This window comes from Diceros bicornis, chromosome 12, assembly GCF_020826845.1.
Source record: "Diceros bicornis minor isolate mBicDic1 chromosome 12, mDicBic1.mat.cur, whole genome shotgun sequence".
Lineage (NCBI taxonomy): Eukaryota > Metazoa > Chordata > Mammalia > Perissodactyla > Rhinocerotidae > Diceros > Diceros bicornis.
Genome location: NC_080751.1, coordinates 19952252 through 19979599, shown reverse-complemented (window position 1 = coordinate 19979599; position 27348 = coordinate 19952252). Strand labels below are relative to the sequence as shown.

At 38.8% G+C, this 27348-nt stretch overlaps 1 protein-coding gene across 1 annotated transcript in view; it reads right to left on the bottom strand.

The window, feature by feature from the left end:
- PPP3R1 (protein phosphatase 3 regulatory subunit B, alpha) overlaps nt 1-18713 on the bottom strand; it is a 61628-nt gene extending 42915 nt beyond the window's left edge. The window contains exon 1 of the mRNA XM_058551067.1: nt 18632-18713. Coding sequence (XP_058407050.1) covers nt 18632-18634 — 3 coding nt within the window. The 5' untranslated portion in view covers nt 18635-18713. The remainder of the gene's footprint in view (nt 1-18631) is intronic.
- Between the last annotated feature and the right edge of the window lie 8635 nt (nt 18714-27348).

The following is a 27348-nucleotide window of genomic DNA, read 5'->3' as shown; positions in this document are numbered from 1 at the left end:
CTGTAAGGAAAGGCTTTCTTTTCCCCTCCATTTCTATACGTATTTATGTATTTGTTTTTTTCACCAGTTATTCTTCAGTGCATGATACACAGAAAATAACAAATATTTTTGAATTACCACTGAAATATGCTTTTGTAAATCTTTATTAAGTAAATCTCTTTTTGTTATCTGCTTGGATAAATGTATTGAGTCCCAAACAACTGGTATATGAACTTTCAATATATTCCATTTGCCAATTAATCTTCCTCTTTATGCCAAACCAAGTTTTTCCAGGAATGAGGCTCCCAACATTCAAGAAAACTCTCAAAAGAATGAGTATTTGTCCAAAAGAATGATATTTTACAAAGTGCTTAATACACTGTAAGCCATTAATAAAAACAAGGATTTATGAATAAGATTTCATTCCCAAATGTAAAAAGGTATCTCTCAAGTAACAACAGATACATGACAAAAGCTTTACTAAAGCGATCTTTCTGAAAGTCTACATTTGCCAAAAAAAAACAACAACAAAAAAAACCCTACTAGCTATTCTTCATCTTGTTTTAATCTAACAATGAAATTACTTTTCTTCAAATTACTACAATTCTTTACATAAGGTCCTAAAATCCTTCAGATACTTCAGATGTACTAATTTAAATTTCAGTAACTACTTTAGTTCAAATTAAACATGCAATACGATAAATGTTGTTACTTTGTCAAGTTCTAATGGACTTTTTTAAAGGTAAAAAACTGATGGATCTAGAAAATAATCTTTAAAAATTAGCTTTGTGAATATAAACACGGAAATAAGAAAGGAAAGTTTACTGAATACCAAGAAAGTGAAATAACATTTACGTGCTGGGCACTGTTAGAGATTTTACACACATTTTCTCATTTATACTCCAGACAATCTTCTGGGTGTCAAGGTTAAGTAGCTTGCACAAAGTTGCACAGCCAGTAGTGGCAGAAATCAAATTTGAACTCAAGCTAACATAATTCCCAGAGTATTCTTACTAATAAACCATAAAGCCACATCCTTTCTGTATTCTACAAGAGAAGCAGTTAAGTTACTGAAGCCCTTTTTTTCTCATCCTAGAATACTTAAACTCAAGTGGCTTGTCACTGCCAACTCACACTGGCACAGTAACTTTTTTTTTTTTTATAATTTTATTTATTTATTTTTTTCCCCAAAAGCCCCAGCAGATAGTTGTATGTCATAGTTGCACATCCTTCTAGTTGCTGTATGTGGGACTCGGCCTCAGCATGGCCGGAAAAGCGGTGCGTTGGTGCACGCCCGGGATCCGAACCCGGGCTGCCAGCAGCGGAGCGCGCGCACTTAACTGCTAAGCCACGGGGCTGGCCCAGCACAGTAACTTAAAATGTGTTGTTCATGTATCTAACACAGTAGTCACAATCATAGAAACATAACAATAAGAGGGTGTGAGATAGGTGGAGACAGCCAAGAGGAGAAGTAAAGGGATGGAAAATATAAGATACTATTGCTTGGAAACTGTCCAACAACTTCTTGTAGGGAGCAATACTAATTTGGCACTATATTTAATATAAAAACACATACAATCCCAAAACAAAACAGAAAACTCTAGGGGCACAGCATTTTCAATAATCATAACTGAGAAAATCTCAAAACAGAAGAAATAAAGTCCTAGCAGTGGCACAGTTCTGGATGATGGTAAGAGACCATTTTGACTACAGCCACAGGAAACAGCTAAACTAGAAAGTATAGGTTAGTAAGCTGCAAAAGGTCAAGGAACACTAAAGCAAGGATGTACATAAAGACTTAAAGAGATAGTAGAAACCGGAGGGAAAATGTGACACAAGGACTTAAATTTTGAATGAAAAACTTGAGTAGAAAGATATTAGATGATAGCAATGAAAAGAAATAAAGGAAGGTAGTCAGACAGAAGGAAATGACCTTGCAGGTGAACTAAGAAGTAATAATCTATTAGGGGTCAGCAAACTACGGCCTTGGGCCAAATAAGGCCTACACCTCACGAGTTTTCTTTTTTTTTGGTAATATCTTTTTTTGAAACTAAGATATAATTGACATATAACATTATATTAGTTTCAGGTGTACAAGATGATTCAATATTTGTATATATTGCAAAATGATCACCACAAGTCTAGTTAACATGCATCACCATACACAGTTAAAAAAAAATTTTTCTTGTGATGAGAACTTTCACAATCTACTCTCCTAGCAAATTTCAAATATGCAATACAGTATTATTAACTATAGTCACCATGCTTTACATTACATCCCCATGACTTATTTTATAACTGGAAATTTGTACCTTTTGACTACATTCACCCACCCCCCACCTCCCACTTCTGGCAATCACGAAACTATTCTCTGTATTTATGAGTTCAATTTTGGGTGTTTTTACATTTTTTTTTAATTCCACATACAAGTGAGATCATACAGTATTTGTCTCTCTGTCCGAATTATTTCACTTAACATAATGCCCTCAGGATCCATCCATATTGTTGGCAGATGGCAAGATTTTCTTCTTTTTTACGGCTGAACAGTATTCCATCACACACAGACACACACACACACACACACACACATTTTATTTATCCATCCATCCATCCATCGATGGACACTTAGGTTGCTTCCATGTCTTGGCAATTGTAAATAATGATGCAATGAACATGGGGGTGCATATATCTTTTTGAGTTAGTGTTTTCATTTCCTTCAGATAAATACCCAGAAGCGGAACTGCTGGATGACATGGTAGTTCATTTTTAATTTTCTGAGGAACCTCCCATACTGTTGTCCACAGTGGCTGCACCAATTTACACTTCCACCAACAGTGCACAAGGATTCCCTTTTCTCCCTATCCTTGCCAACACTTAACTATTTCTTGTCTTTTTGATAACAACCATTCTACTAACAGGTGTGAGGTGATATCTCACTGTGATTTTGATTTGCATTTCCCTGATGATTAGTGATGCTGAGCACCTTTTCATGTACCTGTTGGCCATCTATATGTCTTCTTTGGAAAAACGTCTATTGAGATTATCTGCCCATTTTTTAATCAAATTTTATTTTTGCTATTGAGTTATATGAGTTCTTTATATATTTTGGATATTAACCCCTTAACAGATATACGATTTGCACATATTTTCTCCCATTCAATAGGTTTCCTTTTCATTTTGTTGACATTTTCCCTTGCTGTGCAGAAGCTTTTTAGTTTGATGTAGTCCCATTTGTTTGTTTTTACTTTTGTTGCCTTTGCTTTTGGTGTCAATTCCAAAAAATCACTGCCAAGACCAATGTCAAGGAGCTGACCGCCTACATTTTCTTCTAGGAGTTTTATGGTTTCAGGTCTTACACTCAAGTCTTTAATCCATTTTTGAGTTGATTTTTGTGTATGGTGTAAGACAGTGGTCTAGTTTTCTCAACACTATTGAAGAGACTGTCCTTTTTCCCATTGTATATTCTTGGTTCCTCTGTCATAAATTAATTAACCATATATATATGGATTTATTTCTGGGCTCTCTATTCTGTTCCACTGACCTATGTGTCTGTGTTTATGCCAATACCATAACATTTTGTTTACTATAGCTTTGTAAGGGTTTTTAATAATAGCTTTATTAAGATATAATTCACATACCATACAATTCATCCATCTATAGTGTACAATTCAATGGTTTTAGTACTTTTACAGAGCTGTGCAGCCATTACTACAATCAAATTTAGAGCATTTTCATGATCCCAAAAATAAAGCTCATATCCATTGGCAGTCACTCTCCATCTCCCTGCCTCACCCCAGCCCTAGACAAACACTAATCTACTTTCTGTCTCTACATATTTGTCTATTCTAGATACTACATATAAATGGAATCATACAGCATGTGTTCCTTTGTAAGTGGCTTCTTTTATGTAGCAGAATATTTTCAAAGTTTATCCACATAGTAGCAAGAATTAATACTTTATTTCATTTTACAACCAAATAATACTTCATTTTATGGATATACCACATTTTATTTATCCACTTTCATCAGTTAGTGAACATGTAGACTGTTTCCCTTTCTTTGGCTATTATGAATAATGCTGTTATGAACATTCATGTATAAGCTTTTCATTTCATTTATTGTGGTTATACACTTAGGAACAGAATTACTAGGTTATACGGTAACTCTATGTTTAACATTTTGAGGGACTGTTTTCTAAAGCAGCTACAGCATTTACATTCCCACCAACAATGTTAGGAAGGTTCCAATTTCTCCACATCCTCACTAACACTAACCTGGTCTTTCTGATGTGGTATCTCACTATGGTTTTGATTTGCATTTTCCTAATGACTAGTAATGTTTAGCATCTTTTCATGTGCTTATTGGACATTTATCTACTCTAGAGAAATGTCTACTCAGATTCTGTGCCCATTTTTTGTTGAGTTGTCTTTTCATAAAGAATTCTTAGAATTCAACAATATGTTCTGCGTAGAAGCCTCTTACCAGGTCTATGATTTGCAAAAATTTTCTCTCCTTCTATGGGTTGTCTTTTCATTTTCTTGGTGTCCTTTAAAGAATAAAAGTGGTTAATTTTGCTGATGTTCAATTTATCTTTTTTCTTTTGTTGTTTGTGCTTTTAGAAACAATTTGTCACCTGTGTTTGCAAGTTAAGTTTTACTGGAACACAGCCATGCTCATTTGTTTATGTATCTTCTATAGCTGCTTCAAGCTACAATGGCAGAGCTGAGTAGTTGCAAAAGACTGTATGGCCCACAAAGCCTAAAATATTTACTATCCTGCCCTTTATAGAAAAAGTTTTCAACTTCTGATCAAACACAATGCCAACAATTCCCACTCACCCTTAACTTAAGATGAACAGCCTTCCTTCACTTGAAGGGGCTGCAAGGCAGATGATATCCTTTAGAAGGAAGCAGAATTTTGGTTACAGTAAACTATTTTTGTGAAGAGGCTGACAACACGGGGTGACCAAGGAAGAAGTACAGTATAGCATCAGAAGCCAGATATAATTTTCACTGCCTACAATCCCATCAGTAATCTGTGACTTTTGTTCAGGGTACCAAATAAAATATCGATGAGGTTGTTTTCACTACTAACGGCCTGGCCTCTCGTGACGAAGGTAAGCTAGGGCCAGCTGATAAGAACTTTAACTGCCTTGGAGGAAAATGGTCAAAAGGTATAAACCTCTAGTTATAAGATAAATAAGCACTAGGGACGTAACATACAACATGATGACTATAGTTAACTCTGCTGCATGATATATAGGAAAGTTGTTCAAAGAGTAAATCCTGAGAGTTCTCATCACAAGGAGAACTTTTTTTTCTTTTTTCCTTTCTTTTTTCTTTTCTTTTATTTTATCTATATGAGATGATGGATGTTAGCTGAACCTAATGTGGTAATTATTTCACAATATACATAAATCAAACCACCATGCTGTACACCTTAAACTTATACTGATGTATGTCAATTATCTCTCAATAAAACTAGAAGGGAAAAAAAAAAAACTTAACTGCCAGAGCAAGGAATTTGGTCTCTTTCTAGTACAAAAGAAACATGGAGATACAATGGGACCTAAGGAAAAAACCTGCTATGCGACTTGCAATAAAATTTTTCCTCTCTAATAAAAAGAGACACTTGAAGAAGTGCTCCCCGCTCCTCTTCAGCCAGATGCTGGTATCTGAAATTGTGGCAGCCCTCTCCTGACACACAGAGCTTTAAAGCAAACCCGACCTATGTCCTTAATGAAACTGATGAGCTGCTGAACCACCCTATAACTCTCTGGCTCTGGGCTTCTCATTTTCTGAAATAATACATTCCTTATTATTTAGGCCACTTTCAGTTGGATAGGTATTCTGTTACTTGTAGCCCAAAACACTCTGATACATTTTCTACTTTGTTAATAAGTATATTACTGGACAGAGAGCTGCAGAGAAATTAAAATGAAGTGATTATTAAACCTAGATCTGCCAGGAATACTACATACTAGTTTTTAATAGTTTGATTTTTAAGAATTCAAAAAGCATTTTGCACTTCATCAAGCATCTTAGGTAATTACCTTAACCAATACCCACGAGAACTCTGAAATCAGGCAGTCTTGTGGCCATTTTACCGACATATACTTAAAAAAAAAAAAAAAAAACAACTCAGGGTACTCCAATATAGGTCTTCGAAATCTATATCCTATGCTTGTTCCACCACACCATATTATGTCTCATACTATCAAACAAAATTAATTGAAAGCAACATAGTCAACAACAAAATAATTACAGCATTCTTTCAGCACTTAAATGATTGCTTGACATTATAAAATTCTATTTGATGAGTAATGTGACTAGAATGAATAATAAAATGTCCAAATAGCTGCTACATGTTAAGTTCAAACTGGGCAAGTGGAGTGACCAGAAGAAATCTAGCACCTTATAATAGCTACTTAAACACATACTATATCGTATTATAATTTTTCCCTCTACATGCCTGATTCAATCTATGCTGTGAAATCTTTGGAGCTATGTCTGTCTTTCTTGCATCTTTGTACCTAAGACTATGTTTGATACATGTAGTAGGTTAACATAAATGTTTGCTAAATTAAGAAATCAAAGATCAAAGAGTTGTAGTCTCACTTTATCAGCTGTTCTACAAAATATTTAGAAAAAACATTAAGATAAATCAGCTTAAGTAAACAAAACTAAACAGTTACAAATTTTGAGTTTCCTTTATTTAATTATGAAAAAGTTTACTATTTAACAAATGAAAATAGCACTCACATATAACTGACACTTTATTCAGATGTGTAAAAAGAATCTTGAAACATAAAAGAAGTCCTGTAACTTTTACAATCAATAGCAGTTTCCTTTCCAGTAGCTCTCCCATTGTGCCTAACACACTTGAGCTTTCTAATTGTTTATTCACAGGACTTTCAGAGACCTCCCTAGCCCCAGATGATAAATATAACTTAACTCAGCTGTACCTCTGCAGGCTTTCCAAGCCAGCAGGACAAATGCCTACTTACCTATCCACCATTTATATTTACATTCCATGAGAGATACTACAATGAGAACTGGCTTTACAAAGATGAAAAAAAATGCATCCCCTGCTCTAGAGGAGCCCACAGCTTAGAAGGAGAAGCAATTAAACACAAAGAAATATGGGATTTACTATAATGAAAGTTACTTAGAAATGCCATTAAGTGCCTGGGGGAGTTGAGAAAGTTTTCACAGACTGCCTTTGGAACAGGATCTTGATGTCTGCCAGACAGAGAAAGGGGAAGGACATTGCAGACGGAAGAAAAGGTACACACACAGGGTCCAACAAGTAAAAAAGGATGAGGTGTTTTGAGAACCAAGTAGTTTGACTTGGTTATGGCATAAGGATGGCTAGAAATAAGGATCAGAACATAAGCGCCATGCAAAAAAGTTTACATTTTTAATTCTAGAAGATGTAGCATTGACTTTTAAATAAGGCAGTAACACTAGATTTCCTTTGCAGAAGAAAAACTCTGGTGGCAATAGGTAAGACAGAACGAAGGAAGAAACTGGAGGCAAAAAGAGCAAAGCATTAAGTAGGCTATAGAAAGAGTCCACGTGAGCAATCAATGTAACTGCAACAATGCCAGTGGCAACGGGGATGAAGAAGCTGATTCAAGAGGCATTTGGGAGAGCTAAATGAGAGGGCACATTTACTATAACACAATACTCATGTTCCTGAAAAACCTTCATGGTCTTAAAACTACACATTAAAAATAACATGAGTTAAGGAAAATAAGAGTTGGAAGCAGACACTCAAAACCTATGCAACTCTGTAACCAGAGTACTAACAATACCAACAAAAATCCTAACAAGCATATTAACATAGATAAAGAAGTGCTAAATAACTAATAAGTATGAGACTTTTTAAAAGCACAGATGAAAAAGAAAAAAAGTGTAAGGGGTATTTGAAGCTAAGTTACAGAAACAAAGGAAATATGCGCAAACATCTAGAGGAACTGTGCAATAAATTCTTCCAACACAAATGGCCAAACTGAGTCAAGAGGAAGAATGCAGGCTTTCTGGGTAGTAAGTATACAGTACTATATTCTTCAGCAGCTCGCAGTTTTCAGCTGTTAGTGTGTTTTAGATTCAGCTGCCACTACTTGATGGCACAAAGCATTAATATGATGGAACGTGATAAACATTTTCCTCTTTATCAATAGTATGTGAGCCAGACTGGAATGCCTCAAAAGTCCCTCGAGTAAGCGACTGATCCTCCCACCCCTACAGCAGGTTAGGCTGTGTTCCTAGGTTATACTCTTAGTAGAGACCGCAACTGAGGACTGCTTAAGACTTCGGTAGTAGTAAAGGGGAGAAAAAGGTATACCAGGTTTCCAGATAGGAGTGAATGGATAGATACGTTTCCATTAGGAAAATTAAGGAATAATGAAGCATGAATAGGAAGACAATAATGAATGTGGTTTTAGCTATGTTGAATTTGAAGTGCCTTACAGACTGCCTCATTTAGATAAATATCCAGTAAGTAGTTAGATCCACAGACTGTAGCAGAAGATGATGTGGGCTGAAAATATGAATCATCCGTACATAGGATATGATGAAACTTTGAAAATAAACAAGAATTCATGCATTCACTCAATTCACTCATTCAAGAAATATTTACTGAATTCCTACAATATGTAGGGGTCTATGCTGGCAGCAGGAGTATATCAAGAGTGAAGCACAAGACAGCCATGATGCCCATGCTCACGGAGTTCACACTAAATCATGGGGAGACAGAAAGCAATCAAACACCTATAGAACTAATTAATCATGTACAAACAAGACGTAAAAGGTACTAAAAGTAACATGAACTGACCTGGTATAGGGGGTGGGAGGCTCAGTCACTTACTCGAGGGACTTTTGAGGTATTCCAAACATAGCTTATGCAAAAGGCTCTGATGGCAGAATAAACAGATGGAAGAATAAATATAGCATACAATACTGAATAAAATGTAACGCTAGAGTACAGAGAGAAAGCAGGAACATGGGGGAAGAAGCTGAAGTAAAGAACAGGCAGAACCTATGGAGTCTATGAGCAGTGCCAAGGATTTTAGTCTCTATAATATATAGGATTTTAAATTGGAAAGTCATAAAATCATATTTAAGAGGGTCTTGGACCAAACTCAGATGAGAAGCTAGCATAGCAACAGAGATTAAAAATGGTCAGAGAGGTAGAACAGCAACTAGCAGAAAATGTCACAGAAGCCAAAAGAAGAGAGAATTTCAAGAGTTCCCAACAAGGTCCAACATTACAAAGAAGTCAAGTAAAAAGAATAAAGAACCAAATACATTTAATGAGCACCTACTGGATTTCCAGACTCTCTCTACTGTCACCACAGTCTTAGGAGTTGTTCTTCTCATTTTACACAAGAACTAAATAAGGTCTAGAGAGTTTATGGTATTTGTTCAAGGTCACTTAGCTAATAAATGGCAGAACCAGAATTTAAATTCACATCTTTCCAACTCAAGATCTCACAGTGGTAATTAGAAGATTACTGCCAATATAAGTTTCAGTGAAATGCAGATACATAATCACTCTAGACCAGTGCCATTTAATAGAAATGTCTGCAATGATGGAAACATTTTATATCTGTGCTAATGCAGTAACCACCAGCCACAAGTAGCTACTGAGCTCTTGTAATGTAGCTATTGTGACTGAAGAAGCAGATTTATAATTTTATTTAACTTTAATTCATTTTAATTAAAATTTAAACAGCCACACGTAGCTAGTGGCTACTGAATTGTACATCACAGAACTAGACTGCAGTAGACTGAAAAACAAGAAAAGAGGAAACAGAACGAGTCAAGAAGCATGATGGTAAAGGTAAAGACAGAGAGTGACAGCCAGACAGGAAGGCAGAGCTGAAGTATACCTAATGTTCATAAACTCACTATTTACTTTAGAAAGATCATTATGAGTTAGTTCATAACTCATGAAATTCTATTTGTTAGGAAAACAGTTGCAACATAAACACACATAAAATCACAGGTCTCCCTTATTACCTCTTAGCACTTGTTTTTCCCGACATTCCAATTTTTATTAGATTGCCTTACAAGCAAATAATACTAAAGGATGCTGGCTTATCGCATGCCTATAATAGGAGATTGCTTGTGGCATCACACTCAGGAAGATATGAAAGAAAATCATCCCTGAAATTAGAGAGATTAAGGATAAATAAATAAAAGCGCTAATAGAGGGGCCGGCCCAGTGGCGCAAGTGGCTAAGTGCACGCGCTCTGCTGCGGTGGCCCAGGGTTTGCCGGTTCGGATCCCGGGCGCGCACCGATGCACCACTTAAGCCATGCTGTGGCAGCGTCCCATATAAAGTGGAGGAAAATGGGCACGGATGTTAGCCCAGGGCCAGTCTTCCTCAGCAAAAAGAGGAGGATTGGCAGATGTTAGCTCACGGCCGGTCTTCCTCACAAAAAAAAAAAAAGTGCTAGTAGATAGCTCTAATAAGGCCAATGGTGAAGGTTGGATCCTTTTTGTAGGTTGCTATGCATCACTCTCTTGTAGGTTTTTAAAATGCATACCCAGTTCTAACAAACAAATAAAAATGAATACTCTGCATTGTTTACAAAAGAGACCTGGCTAGAGCACAGACGAATTTAACAATGTTACCAGAAAAACAAGTCAAAGTAGCATCTCATTTACAGAAATGTTTTTTCGGACAGCAATAGGGCTACCAACAGGGCCTTCCTGATGATATTCGTAAGAAGGGGCTTTAACTAACAAAAAAACTCTCTTGAGGAAGGAACCTATTACGAACTTATGACTTACTGAATTCAGTGCTAAATTTTAAAGGATTTCCTATAGAAATCTTCAAGTGTTTTAAATATTTTTATAGTACAAGACCATAAAAACCAAAGACAAACTCAGAAACATATATTATTTCATTTCAAAATTTTATTCCTGTGCTAGAACTATACATTAGCTATAATTATACTGTCAACTCATGACCACCAAGAGGGTATGGGAGTCCAAGGAGAAAATTCAGAAAAGGAGAGGGTGGATGTGGGCTGCTGCAGAAAAGGTTTATTTAGAAGAGTAAAAATGAGGAAGAAACTTTAATCTGACAAGCTTGAAATAAAACAGATGCTTTATCCACTACACTTTGGAGGTCCTTTTCTGTTTTAATTTAAGAAATTGTTATCCATGTAGTTAATGCTTAATAAGGTGATAAGCAGAAAAAATAAGTGCAAGAAATGTTCTAGTAAAATATTATTTTCCCTATGAGTAATTTCATAAGCATACTGTCATAGCATACCCCTGTTAAAAGCACCAACCTCGATCATTATGAAATTGCTACCTGATTAGAAAAATTATGCTGAATTGTTTTTGACTCAACGTTTACATCTGAAATGCAGTTAAAAGCATCGGAAAAAAACTGATTGTAATGAGTAAACTAGAGCATGATATCATTAAAATCTCTTTAAGTCTGACCTTTGTAATCTTTTTAATAAAAACTAAATTATTAAAAAATTAATAAATCCATACACTGGCATAGGTTAAAAAAAGAAGAAAGAACAAAGAAACACAAAAAAAAACTCCCTCTTGGAAGAATATACAAAAAATTCAACAGTGATCAATACAAGGGGAAAGGATGGCCAGGAAAGACTTAACTTTCCATTTGATACCTTTAGGTATGGTTTAAATTTTTAAGCAAATGTATTAATAGTGTCTTTAGAACTTAACAAAATTTTTAAGACTATCAATATACAACCAGATGTTCCCCTTACATAAAATCTGAACTCAAAAATGGTTCCTTTTAGATCTATGTAACTTGATGAGAAGTCACTAAAGCAAAGACGGGACAAAGTATTAAGCTCTACTCTGGTTAAAACTCCTGTTTCCTGGATTCACTTCCTAGGTCACTGACCCCTGTTGCCCTCTCCTGGGTCCATCTACTATTTAACAATACTTAATACCCTGTTAACTGCCTGTCAAATCCCCCCAAATCAATTTTATAATCCTTTTCCATACTCCTCACCATCAATCTCACTCCATTTGCCTTAGCCTCAACCTCAATTTCAGCAGATGATCTTGCCTCAAACTATCTGGAGTTACTGAGATGATTTAGGCCATCTGGTATGAACTCCATTATTAAAACATATCTGTTGCCATGGCCTCCTCTCCTGACCCTGATTTTTCTCTCTCTCTTTTGATGTCTCTCCTTCCTTTTATCCCTCTTCTTTCTACCACTTCTAGGGCTCATTCCATTAATCATCATCTTTCTTACAGCTCCCTCTCCTGGCTTCTCTTCTGATTCTAAAGAATACTGACATCTCCTATCCTTAAGAACTTATCCCAACTGTAAACCACTGAAGCCAACTTTTGTTTGTCCCTTTTTTCATAAATGTCTCAAAAAAGGAACTGATACTCATTGCCTCCAACGTCTCATCAGCACTTACTCCTTTATTCTATTTATTCATTCACACATTCCTTCTTCAAACACTACTTAATATCTATTATATACTAAGTATCTGGAATATAACAACGAAAAGACAAAGACAAGGCCTCTGCATTTTCAGAGTTTACATTCTCTTCTAATCTTATTTTCATTACCTAGGACTTAAATGAAGTTACTGTCTTCAAGATTATTACCTCTATAACAGTTTTCATTTTTATCTCCTTCCCTCTGTTAACAGATGAGAAAAATCTCTCCTCTTGTCTAAGGAGAGTCATAGTCCCTCCTACCTCCTTGGAGACCTCAAACTATTAATAACTCCATCTTTTCCCTTTGAATCTTCAACCACACCTCCTCTTTCCTGGTTTGTTCCTTTAACCCCAAAATAAATTCTACCTCAAACCTAAATTCTCTAGCTTTCATCTTCTCTCCTTCTAGTCAAAGCTGTAAGGAACAGTTTATACTCGATGTCTGGCCACCCATTTATTCCTCAACTCACTACATCCTGGCTTTCCTTGCTACCAGTACAAAATGGTGTTTTTAGTACTGTTACCAAAGTCACCAGAACTCTCCTGATCCCTCCAAAATACACCTTTAAGTTCTTCTCTTTCCCGATCTTTGCAATATCTAGACACTGCTGACTCCTTCAAATGTGACATCACTCTGCTAACTTTCCAGCTATCTCTCTGGCTATTATCCTCAGACAACCTTCACAGGTTCCTCATCCTCCACCTTCCTCTTAAATGCAGTATTCTTTAGGATTTGCCCTCTTCTCTTTTACATTCTTTCTCTACAGGATTTCATCTAGTTTCACGGCTTCAACTACTATCTAACACAAATACAGACAATGCTCAAATCTTTAATCCAAGTCCAGATTTCTCTTCTGAGCTCCAGACATAGATAGCCAATTATCTGTTGGCCATATCCACCTAGATGACCCATGACTACTTTAAATTCAACATGTCCAAAACAGAAATCATCATAACTCCCTCAAATCTCCTTCTCCTATATCTCCTAGGCAGAGAACATGCGTTTCTAACAAGGTCCCAGAAAACACTGATGCTGTTAGTTCAAGATCCATATTTTGAGAATCACTGCTCAAACATATGTTGCCTCTTCCTACCTCCAGAATATCAAGTTCCTTCTGCTGCTAGGCCATGATATCTACGCAGCAGGCACTGTTCATATTTCACAGCACTCCATCCTACTGAACTTAGAATCTTACAAAATAGGATTCCAAGTATTAATAACCAAATGCTAAGAGAAGACTAGAGATGAAACAACAGTCATCTCAGCAAACTGAAAGTTTCTTGAGGACGGCGTACCATTTCCCATGTATCTCTAGAACTGAATCTTACCCAAGTAGACAGTCAATAAATATGAATGGACGGCACTATCCTCTATCCAGTCACCCAAGCCAGAAGCCACAGCAGGATTCACCCCTTTTCTTCTCCATAATCCAACAGTCATCAAGTCCTATTGTCTACTTCCTAAACGTGTCTCATACCTGGTCCTTCCTCTCCCTCTGGGCTATTACTGCCTTCTTTCAGGTCCTTATTTCTCACATGAATTACTTTGATAATTTCTTAATTGGTCCCCATGCCTCGATTCATCTATCCTATTTTATTATCCACACGGCCATCAGATCCTCTGATGTCTCTTAAAAAGTAAATGAGAAAATGTCATTCTCCTGCTTAAAAATAATAGTTTCCCACTGGCTTTAGGAAAAAAATGTTAACTCCTTCATATGATATACAAACGCCTCCATGATCTTGCCTCCATCTACCTGACCACCTTCTCCCTCCCTTCCACCCTAACCCTCTACCCCCCAGCCGTGCTGAACTGGCTTGTATATCTCATGCCTCTACGGCTTTCAACATAAAGCTCTCTATCTAGAGTGCCTTTCCCATTGGCTAAATACTCATTCTTTTAAGACTCAGCTCAGATCCCATCTCTTCTAGAAAGCTTCCTTTGAGGGACATTCATCTCCCTGCCCCATCCCCCCTCCAGTTCGGATTAAGCCTCTCCCCTGCCATGTGCTCTTACAGTACCCCATGTTTAGTCTGTTAATAGCACACATCACACTGCAGAATACTCCATTTAAGTTCCTTGGAAATTACAATTATGTCTTATGTTCGTATAGTGAGTGCTAGGTATATTAACAGATGCTCAACTAAAATTTAAATACATTCTCTGCTAGTTTCTAATCAGTGGCTCTCAAAATTTAGCATATATCAGAATTACCTGAAGACTGATAAAATCTAGACTGCTTGGCCCCATCCTCAGAGTTTTGGATTCAGTTGGTCCAGGGTGAGACCTAACAAGTTCCCAGATGATAATGATGCTGCTGGCCCAGGAACCATATTATGAGTATTGTGCTCCAAACACATGTTGTCTCTTCCTATCTCCAGGCTTTAAGGAATCTTTTCCTAGCTGCCTCCAACTCTGTCTACTGCACTGCAATCCTAATAATCTTTTTAGATCCAGCTCAATTGTCACCTCCTTCATAAAACTTCTCCTAATCCCAGATGAAATTGATCTTGCTCTTCCCTCAATTTCTACTGAGCTTTATATATATATAATTCATGTGATAACTCATGCTAACTTTTTTCACACCTATTGGCATTTGTCTTATGTTCCCTACTTTAAATGAAGGTAGGAAACAATCATTTTAATATCCTCCACAACCAAGCACAGTAACTAGTGAACAGCAGACACAAATCTACAAGTATTTGCTGATATGAATGAATCCCTGTTCCCTGCCCAGACTCTGGGCCCACAGTCTGTCTGACTCGCTTACTCCTCCTGGCCCAAGCTGACTTCCTTATACTACCTTGTACTTGCCTCGCTACCTATGACAGATGCCTGATCCTCCCACACTTGTCTGTCCCTCTCATTGCTAACTGACCCTTAGTCAGCTTCTTTACCTTGTACTCTGAGCCTTTTTAATTTTCTCCTCCACTGTGGGACAGAATGAGTGAAGAAATTTTCTCCTCATGACTGATGTGAATTTTAATTTTGCTGGCCATAAGACAGGTTGCTTCTTTTTTTTTTTAACATAGCCTTTCTTTGCCACAGAACCTGAACTAGAATATATTGCATATAATTCTAAGTGCAGTTACCACAGACAGCAATAAATGTGTTTCAAGTTCTATTTTCAGATTGTGGAGATAATTTTAATAAAAAGTTTAAAAATACAAAGACATAAAAAGGTCATTTATAAAATTTAAGGTTGCCCTAAGAAACAAAATCTAAAAGAAAAGCTAATTACTCATGCACTATGTCCATATATGCATCCAGAACAAAATCCATATTACCTATTAAAACAACAACAGCTACAAAAAGCCTGGTGATATTTCTAAATTATACTAAGGACATAGTAAAAACTATTTCTGCTACATGAGAAGTCAACTAAGTTTCTAAAAATGCCCCTATAAAATTTACTCCTTCAAAAATACTCCGAGACTGTTTTCAATCACACTAACCTAAACATTCTTCTTTTGATTTTATTCTTTCTCCATTCCTCTGCATGTGAGTAACACTGACAGACTCTATCTAAAACTACATATGCTTACCCAGAGAAAAAATTGTGAAGGTATCTATTTATTTATTTCAATAAATAAACATCTATTTATTTATTTAACCCTAGACAACTGACCATTAGTGGTTAGGGGAAAATTCCTCGGAGCTCAGTACACAGATTTTTATATAAGTATACAAAATCTTCATCCCGCCTAGATGCTCAACAGTTTAAAATTCAAATAAAGGGGAAGGGAGACAAAGACTTAACTTTCCGGGAAAAAAGAAGTAAACTACTTTTAACGTAACAACTAAAATTATTATCTATCAGAAAAGATTCTTGATAGCTTCAATCCAATCTTAGCCTTTTCCTTTCCCCTTACTTGAATCCATGAATATTATTCATAAATTAAAATCCGTTGACAAAAATGCAAACATGTTCATGATACTCAGTAAGAGTTATAATAAAGATCTTCCAAAGGGAGTGAAAATTTTCAGAATTGTATGCTCAATTAACCAGCAAAATCAACCAGATCACTCCAAAGCCCAATTTAGTTGAGTTACTCAGTATCCCATATGGCAGAATTGAGCTACAGATATGGTCTTGATACTTTCAAAGCAGTGCTGTATTCAGCAGACCAAAATAATCCTAAAGTTGGGAAGCCACCGTCGCGACAAATTACCTAGGTCTTGAAATGGTATTGAGAGGATGATAGAAAAAAGAGCCAAGAGTGAACTAGAAAATAAATACTGAAAAGGAAACTAGAAAGAAGAGGGAAACAAAGACCTGGAGGAAAGCAATAACGTACAGTAAATCTTAAAATATTTTTAAAAGATAAGGAAACACTGAGTACCAGGAAGATAAATTTAAGAGCTAAAAGATTTCCCAAATGCAGTCTGTTGTTCAAAAAAAAGAGACGGGTAGTTGGGGGGACGCCCTACAAGGAAAAAACAACTATTTGGAAACCAGATCATTCTGCTTAATATATAAACAACAAAAGCCTAGATCATTGTTCCTCAAAATGCACTGTTTATAAATGCAGGTAAGAACATTCCCTGCAATGGTCAAAGAACTTCAAGAGAAACACACGCAGTAAGGAAGTTGTATTGAAGCACTAAAGGGCACTTCATAACTACAAAAGACTACGCCAACAACAAGACTACCATGAATGGCTCTGATCTAAGTTGTTTTCTGTGACAGTCTGGAAAAGCATAAGTTTTGCGACTTTGGGGACCAAAGTCGTCTCTGGGCTGCCTCCCAAGTTGGCAGAGAAAAACTTCCTCTACATATCAAAATCACTAATCATTTAAGACGGCTCCTAATCTGGATTTTAAGTACACTAATAAGTGCCCTTAGTCATTTGTCCTATATTTTAAATAAAAGGTGACTTGAATATTCTAATTTCACTTTCTTCCCTCACAACCACGCCAAATTGATTTTAAGTTGCAATCAACAGAATTTCTCTCTTCCCTAATCCACCACTCTATTTCTGAAACACTTTAATTCTACATACAGGGTGAAATACATACAATGAAAAGGTCCAAGAAATTACCCAGTCAGTCTAAAAATCTTCTGACAACCGTTCAGTGACTTTTAGAAAAAACGGAACCACCAAATCACACGTTCGAATATCTGATAGAGAGAGAAAAGCACTGCGAACTTTCTCTACGATGTATACAATTCTTAATTACAAAGGGGAAACTGCACCGGCTACCCGGAGAAAGAGAAACGGTAAGGTAACAGGCTAAAAGGGCGTCGTTGATTTCTTGGCTGCAGTGACAGAGGCGGGAGACACACCCCTAGCGTCGGTTTGAAACACTACAGCAGCGAATTCTACCTAGGGATTAACGCGAGGGTAAGGAAAGACAAATTTAAATCGCCATGATTCAAAAACAACCACCACCAGAGAGAGACTTACGAAGGTAACAAAGAAAACGAAAACCCCTCGGTAGTAAGGAAGCATTAAAAACCAAGTATCCTCATTTTTCAAAGACCGAGTTAGACTCTGTTTTCATGAGCGTACACCTTGGACCTTTCCGGTTCGCCAGTGCAGAGCGAAAAGCAGCAGCGAAAGAAACCCCGCCAGGTTGCAAAGAGCAGCGAAATAAACACTAACAGGAGAGGGGGGAAGTAAGTGGCAGGATTCCTGCCGAGACTCACTCACTGCTTGAAAATGGAGCGTGAGTGGGAGAAAGAGCCGCTCTGGAGAGGAAAGTGGGTCTTATATAAATAAGAGCCATTTGTCACACACTATTATTTCCACAGGATTTCGGAAAATCCCCGAACTTGAGAGTAAGTCTGGGGGTGAAAGGGGGGGCTCCACGTGCAGGAGGGTCGGGAGAGAAGGAACGCGGGGCGACGAGGGGACAGTCCCAGGCCGATGGCCCTGGTGAGGAAGCGGAGGTCGAGGCAGGGGCGGAATCCCGGCGGCCGCGAGGGGGGGAGGGGGCGGGGGCGCCCCGCAGAGGCCCGGGGGCGGCGCGGGGGCCCCGCCGTCCTGTCAAGCAGCCGGCCCGCCGCCCCCGCCAGCCACCGACGCACCCGGGCCCCCAAGGGCTCTCTCGGACCCGCCGCGACACCGGCTCGGCCGGGTCTCTCGAATTTTCCACCGAGGGAAGCCGACCGGGGGCGTCGGGGCTCGCCCCCGGCCCTGGAAGCGGCGGGCGGGGGAAGGATGGTGCACCGGGGAAGCCAAGGTCTCACCATTTTGCTCGGCGGTCGGCGGCTCGCTCGGGCAGAGAGTGTCGGCGCTCAGACGGGCTCCCTCAGGAAGCGGCGGCGCGGGCGGCCCAGCTGCGCTCGGCTGGGGCGGCTGCGGCCCTCGGGACGGCCGCGGGGGAGGGGGTGCGGGCTGGGGGAGGGGAGGCGGCGCCGCGGGGCCCGCGCCGGCCGGGTGACTGGGCACGCGGGAGCGGGCGGGGGAGCAGAGAAATTAAGGTCGAGATTCAGACACAGAGGGAGCGGGAAGAGAGACTGCGAGCAGGGGGAGAGGCAGACAGGAGGGGGAGGGGGGGAGAGGGGGCCAGGCGACTCGGGGGCTGCAGCCTCGCGCTCGCGCCGGAGCCGTGACGGACTCACTGCAGTGGCTCGCGCTGACCCGCAACCTCAAGGCACGAAAAAGGGGGAGGGCGGGAGAAGGAGGAGAAAGCGGAGCGCAGCGGCGCGCGGGGCGGAGGGCGGGGGCGCGCGCGGAGCCGGCGGCGGGGGCGGGGCTTCCGCGAGCGCCGCACATCCGGGAACCCGGGTGCCGGCTCGGCGGCGGCCGCCGCGGCGCTCTGTCGAGCTCTGGTTGGGGAGCGCGGAGCGCGCGGACCACGTTTGTCCCTCCGCCGGCCGCCCCCTGCGTGCTGGGCGGGGGGAGGACAGGGGTGGGGGTGCGGACGTCCGTGACGTCGCGTGGCGGAGCCCTTCCTGTCATGTGGCTGGAGGCGGGGGGAGGCGGGGGAGGCTGGCCGGGAGGGGAAGGAGGAAATGCTAGGGTGCCCCGGTAGGGAGGAAACGCGAGGGTTGCGCGAGCACCGGGCAGCGGGGTACTTGGGCCCGGGGTGGGAGCCTTGTCGGGGAAGAGGAGCAGATGAGCAGCCTTAAGGTGTTAGAACCACCCAGACACCGCACCAAAAAAAAAGGAAAATCCCAGTCCTGGGGCTAGAGGGAATCAGTTCGCTCTTGAAGAAAGGTATATTTGCATCAGTGTACCGACTTGGACCCACTACGGAATTGCAGGGTGCACCTGGACTGTTGTCACCCCAGTGCAGCACCCGCAGGCCCACACTCCGGTATGAGTTGGCAGAGTTAGGAGCCGGGTTGGAAAGACAAGGGGGGGAGCCAAAGCTGGCCATAGCTCAAGGCGTGGGGAACCACGTTATACCGAGTTGAGGGGCTGCTTCCCACTCCCGCAAAGACTCGCCCCGTATCGGGATTTTCCTTAAACCTTCCAGGCTCCCCTTTGACGGTTGCAGCACCGTTTGTTTTTGAAAAACATTCGAAGACAGATTGCCCACTTATCCCTTTAGTAGGGCTATATCCACTTTGGTGGCTGTTACCATTCCCAGAAAATTCAGATTACAAGAGTCCAGAAAAGCATAAAGAGGAAAGTTATGTTCAGAGAAGAAACAAATAGAGCACTGATTGGAGAGGTTTGATAAGGATAATGAAGAAAACATTTTGCAAATTTCTTAACCAGTTATTCCTTTTTAAAACTTGATAATCTCCTGTGTGTGTGTGTGTGTGTGAAAGAGAGAGGGAGAGAATGTTTTCTGAGTGGCCAGAAACTCCTTACTGACAAATCCTTTGGGTAGTTTTATAAAAAACCATAGTGTTTTTAAAGGCAGTCTGTTAAAACTCCTTACATGAGAATTTTATTCTTTTTTTGTGTTAATTATTTTTCCACATGATAAGCACTCACCTTTTCTAGTAGAGGCTGAGTGATGTGCCCTAGGTCTCCCCCCCCCACTTATTTTAAAGAGCTACGTTGTTTGTGTCAGAATGAATAAGGAAAAGTAAATTAGACTAAAGACAAGGTCACATAGTGAATGTGTCAAGGAAAGGCCAAGAAATGACACTGTTTCTTCCACCATTTAATCTAAGTTTCTTGACTTAGATTATGTTGCTATTTAGGTACTAAAGTGTTACAAAACAGGGGAAAGTTCCTAAACTAAATGTGTGTAACGTTTTCTAAGTATATTATTTTTAACTAATTTTTCATTATAAAATTAAGAAATGCTCATTAAAAAAAAGTACTATATAAAAAAATTCCTCCCCCTCAGTTCCATTTCTCAGAGACAATCACTGTAACTGCATTTGTGTGTGTGTGTCCCTTGTTCAATGAAAATCAGATTATTGTTTTTAGTGAGGATTAAATGCTAGGAAGAAATTTGAGCTATATGGGATGCAGTAGAATTAGAGTAACTCATAATTTTGTCATGATTTTAGCCAATTTAGACGATAATCATTCAAGTCTCTATTGTGAACCTAAATCAGAAATTCAGGAGCTAGCACTGTGAAAGATTGGTTAGTCTCTGTTACTGACCAAAGCAAGAGTCACAAAGCCAGTCTACCTGCTCCTTCTCATCCTACAAATCTAGAGTTCACCACTTACATTCCCTCAGCTTTGTGTACACTGCATCTTGTAATAGGTTGCATCTCTGACACTGAAACTATCAGTCTATTCTTTTTTTTTTTTTTAAAGATTTTATTTATTTATTTTTTCCCCCAAAGCCCCAGCAGATAGTTGTATGTCATAGCTGCACATCCCTCTAGTTGCTGTATGTGGGACGTGGCCCCAGCATGGCTGGTGAAGCGGTGCGTCAGTGCACGCCCGGGATCCGAACCCGGGCCGCCAGCAGCAGAGCGCGCGCACTTAACCGCTAAGCCACCGGGCCGGCCCACTATCAGTCTATTCTGAATCCATTGAGAGAAATAAATCCAAAATGCACCTTTAATACCCAGGTTTTTCCTGTAAGGCCAAAAAAGAAGGTATGGTAAGTAGTCATTCTCCTTTTTGCCTTTTTTCATTGTTTTGATGTAAAGTTAGGTATGAGAGGAAACAGTACCAAACAGTCCTGCTAAAAGCATGGACTGCTAAAAGCATTTCGCTTATCTAGTTAAATAACTAGATAAGTGAAAAGGCAAAAGACATATCTAATAAGTGGGTTATTTTTCCTAGAAAAGTTAGCAACCAAAAGATGATGCTGGGGAGTATTATGTCAGATAGTTTGGAAGGAGACACACTTAAAGACAGAGATACCAGTTACAAGAACAGTAGCAGCTAGGCGTGAAGTAATGAGAAGTGTCGATGGCAGAGGAATGGAAGAGGTGAATATGAAAGACATGAAGCGGAAATGGACTGACTGTGCAACTCAGTGGCTGTAGGGAACAAAGAGGGAGAAAGAAAAGATGACCAGTTTTAGTTTGGGTGACAGAAAATAGTGATACCCTTAAAAGAAATACAGAAGTCAGGAGCAGTTTGGTGCCTGAGTGAAAAGAGATGAGTTTGGATTTAAAAATGCTAAGTTTGAGTTGCTGATGAGATCTCCCAGTGGAAGCACCAAAGTAGAAGCTGGAAGTGCAGGTTAGAAAGGAATAGAGATGTGGGAATCAACTTAAAAACAGAGGTTGAAAGTGAAATCTTCAAATGTTCACTTAGAAAAAGAGGGGACCCAGGGCCGGCCCGGTGGCTTAGCGGTTAAGTGTGCGCGCTCTGCTGCTGGCGGCCCGAGTTCTGATCCCGGGTGCGCACCGACGCACCGCTTCTCCAGCCATGCTGAGGCCGCGTCCCACATACAGCGACTAGAAGGATGTACAACTATGACATACAGCTATCTACTGGGGCTTTGGGGGGAAAAATAAGTATAAAAAAAAATTTAAAAATAAAAAAAAAGAGGGGACCCAAAGATAGTAAGAAATCTGCTAAGTAGAAAAAAAAAATTAAAGGAAAAGGAAATTTTAAGAAAGAGAGAGTAGTGTTTGTCATATTTTACCTCAGGCTTCAGCGTCTCCACAATTGTCTTTAAGAAGTTAGAAATATCACAGGAAATTTTATCATGTGTAGACCTTCTAGATCATTGTGATATCCAGAAATCCGCCTCCTTCTTAAAGGACTGATCACTGTTATTTATTCGTATATAACATTTAAGGGTGGCAGAAGAAACAAATTACCATTCGTGTAGTTGTTTAAGGTGTTCCAGTGCAGTATTTCCCCCAAACATCCACTTTTATTCATGATTATACTGACTGATATCGGCTGGAAACCATGTTTGATTTTACACTCTTCTTATACATAGGGAGAAAATGCCAATTAAAACCACTTAAAAAAAAAATCTGTTCCTTTTTAGTACACTTGTTGTTAATGTAGATTTAGAGGAAACGTCTACCTCTCCTCCTAGATAAAACAGATATGTCCCACCTCAGTAATCCCAGATTCAAGAATTTTTTGCATCTTTTTACCACCTAGTTTCACACCACAAAATTCTCTTGCAGTGGATGCTTAGACTGTGTGGGGAGTAGATCGGCGTCCTTCCCAGAATCCTTTTTTGAATGGTGGAGAAAGCAGTGATGCCAGCTAGCCCCTGCTCCAGGGCATGGTTGAGGAAATGTTCCTTGGCACCTGAGATGGCAGGGAAGTGGCTCATTCCCTTCTTGCTAAGCAGCAGAGGTGTGAGCCAAGGATTATAAGTTCCATCTTGAAAACTCGTTTCTCCGTAGAAACCATTTTACAAACAGTTCTCTAAACAATGGCCTTCCTACAAAAGCCTAGTTAAATTATAATGTAGCTAAAATGCTGTATATTTGCAATTGAAAACAATGGTAGAAAACAGCACTCTTATAATACATATAGCTTTATGAATTAATGAGTTTGGGGAAAATGTATACCAACTACTGGATGGAACTTTAAGTTTTAAGCATAACTACTTTTAAAATTATGGATTATATGCAACTTTTCTAATTCTCGTAAGAGAATTAACATTGAATTTGTTCAGAATAAAATCTTCCATCATTTACTTTTCAGATAAAACACAAATTAGAAATATTTTTAAATTAGCAAAAGTTTAAAAAACTTATATAATAAATTGGTTATATAAGTTATTTCTATATTATATATTGGACCAAAAACGAGAGAAAGAAAAGGCTTCTTCCTAAGATTTATTCCTAAACCTCTTGAATCCATATCTATTTCCATGTATTGGAGGAAAAAACGCACGGTGTCTTTAAAGGCAGTCTGTTAACACTCTACATGATAAGCTTCATTCTTTTTCTGTGCTGATTATTTTTCCATATAAGTAGATTACAATTTAGGTAGTTATCATAAAGATGATAGTTTAAACCATGAGATAGAGGACAGAAATAAGATAGCACAGGAGCTATAGGGCCAGACCAACAGCAGAACCAAAGATAATATCTACAAGTAAGTGGCAGAAGGAGAAGGAAGTGACAGAAGAGATGATGCGCCAGGCAGAAGGGCAGGAGACTCAGCAAGGATGCCCTGGAAGCTAAAGGAGAGGAGTTAGGATGAAAGGAGTGGTCCAGCAGTGTGGTCAAAGAGGACCAAGACAGATGGAGAAGTGCAGGCAATTGGTTTACATCCATATATATCCACTGAGATGTGCTAAATTATGTCTCGAAATTGTTTTTCTGAATCAGAAGTCTATCAGAAGTCTCACTTGTTTCTTTGGTCTCTTGCACATAAAAGTGAGTACTAAGAAAAAGCCACATATTTGGACTTTGAGATTATTTCCATTTTACTAATTTACTAAGTCTTTACCTTATAGTATTTACCTATACCTATCTATAGCAAATACCTAAGAGTGTTTACCTAAACATAACAGAACATATGATTGAAATGTAAAACAGACATCTTCCGACACTAGAGAAGGCCTGTTTGTCATACTTGTTAACTCACCAATATACTTGCACACTCACAAATATCTGCATGTGCTCCACACGTGAGACAGTGTGTAAAACTAGAGTGAGAGCCTAGTTCTAATCCCACCTCTGGCTCCAGTCCATTTCTGTATGAATTTTGGGTAGTTATTAAAGTCTAAGTCTGCAGTGTCTAATATGGTAGCGTCTAGCCATTTTTGGCTATTTAAATAAAGTTGAATTAATTAATTAATTCAGTTCTTCTGTCTCATTTAGCTATATTTCAAGTGCTTGATAGCGGCATAACTAGTGGCTACCATATTGGACATCACAGAAAGTTCTATCGGACAGCACTCATCTAAGTCCTTTACCAGAAAATATACATCACCAACCACTAATATAATGTTTGTTTATTAGGGTAAGCAAATTTCAAATATTACAAGTTAATTGAAACTATCTTAGGTGCCCTTGGCATTTGAACAAACATATAATAGACACTCAAAAAAACCCCAAAAAAGTATATTTGAACAAATGAAAATGTGCCAGTGTCAGAAAAAAATGTGTGTGTGTGTTAAAGACAGATGGAAAAATGAAAAATTTTTAAAGACTATTGTAGGTACTTTTACTGACAAAATGTATATATTCTATATAGCTTTTTCAACATCAAACAATATATTGCAACAAACATAATAGAAAATTTTAAACTTATAAAAATATTTTTAGCAATTGCATAGAATTAATAGTTAATTTACTTTGTTTTCCCTAATGATTTTTATTTTTTATTATAATCAATTTCCACATTTTACCCACAGCATTAATAGGGATTTCAAGTAGCAATCAGGACACTATAGAGAAATTTTAAAATGAAAAAAAAGAATGTAGTAAGGGATAAAGTATTAATGCTGTCATCTCACAAAGATTCTTAAGAGATCTTTAATAAATAAAGGATCAGGTTTTCAGTTTTATATTCCATCTAAAAATAACATTCCTTAGTGCTGAATCAGGACTTTGAGCATACAGCATACTGAATCTAGTTCTTTCAATTGTCAGGGTTTTTCTCAGGGAATTTTCAAAGTAGACTGTGGCTTCCAAAGGAAGGGAAATGAGTAACTGGCAAAAGAAGATTCATTTGGCGTAGAATAATTGGTTTGGCCATTCATAAACTTAACTCATCTGCTATTTGGAAAAGGTATGCACTCCAGGATCAGGCTGTCCCCTAGAAAAGGAAACAACATTTTACAGATTATAACCCACAGGTACTGGGGATTAATTGGCTTTAGACAGCAGACCTCAGAAGTCCCCACTAACGTCTCTTGGGAGTAGGGACGCAATGCGGTGCCATTACAGTGCCATTAAGTTGCGGGTAAACGATAATTGGAGCAGAGCTTGGGGTGGCATTTTCTAGATGGGGATGTGGAAGAGTAGAATACGCTGAGGCTAAATATTAGCCATTACTAGACTGTCCATTACCTCCATTGTTTCCACTAGAGGGAACTACTCTGAATGCTCCACTTTTGAGCAAGCCTGTTCTTTTTTTTTGCCTGACTCTGGGCACTGGGTAATTTTTTAGTGACGTAAATGGAATAGCTTAATCGTAAAACATCCTTGGAGGAAAATCATTGGATCATTAACATGGTTATTATAGAAAATGTTTTAAATACAGAAAAGTGCAAAGAAAGGAAAATCATCTGTAATCATACCACCAAGAGATAATCATTGTTTATATTTGGATATATATCCAATTTTTTTCTATGTATATTTACAGAAAAAAATTATATGTGTAGTTATATCATATATATTACATATAATTATATATGTGTGTATATATATATATATATATTTGGGACCTACTGTTTTATAACATACTTTTTCACTTAACATTTGGGAAATGTTTTCCATATCTGTAAATATTCTTCAAGGATATGATTTTTTTTTTTTTTTTTTTTTTGTGAGGAGATCAGCCCTGTGCTAACATCTGCCCATCCTCCTCTTTTTTTTTCTGAGGAAGACTGGCCCTGGGCTAACATTGTGCCCATCTTCCTCCACTTTATGTGGGACACCGCCACAGCATGGCTTGCCAAGTAGTGCGTCAGTGCGGGCCCAGGATCCGAACCGGCGAACCCCAGGCCGCCACAGCGGAGCGCATGCACTTAACCGCTTGTGCCACTGGGCCGGCCCCAAAGATATGATTTTTAATTTTTATGTATTTAATAATGTCAATGTATGCCATAATTTATTTAATGATTCTCCTATAACTTAATTTTGATTTTGGCTGTTTTCAGTTTTTTCCTGTTACAGACAACAGTATGTTATACATCTTTGTAAATCTTTGTGCACATCTCTGTTTTTTTAGGATACCTTCATAGTAATAGAATTACAGAACCAAACGGTATAAAAATTTTAAAGATTTTTAAAATATATGTATTATCAGAGTATGCTCAAGAAAGTTTGTACATGTAGACTTTCACCAGCAATGCACATTTCCCAGCAGCTCTACAGACTATGTGTTGACATTTCTTTTAAATGTAGATTTTTTTAAAAAAACTGGCACCTCATTGTAATTTGCATTTCTTTGTTTACTGGTAATATTGAACATTTTTCTTAAATTTTGACCTTTTAACTGAACTCCTAAGAATATATCCCTGTGACTTACCTGTTCATCACCTACTTCTTGGATAAATTTGTGATTTTTAGTGATTTATAACAACTTTTTGTATATGAAGGTTATAATCCCCTTATCATGTGTTAGGATAATTTCCCCCAAGCCCAGGAAAAGATTAAAATTCAAAATTCAAAGTACAGTTTCTACTGAATGCCTATCACTTTTGCACCATCATAAAGTCAAAAAATCGTTAAGTCAAATCATTATAAGTCAGAGACCTTCTGTAATGTATGGAAATTCTGCATCAAGATCACATAATGAAGTACACATGCAGTTAAAAAATGAAATCTTCATGAGGCTGCCCGATGGCGTAGTGGTTGAGTTCACGCACTCCACTTCCATGGCCCAGGGTGCACAGGTTCAAATTCCAGGCGTGGACTGATGCACCGCTTGTCAAGCC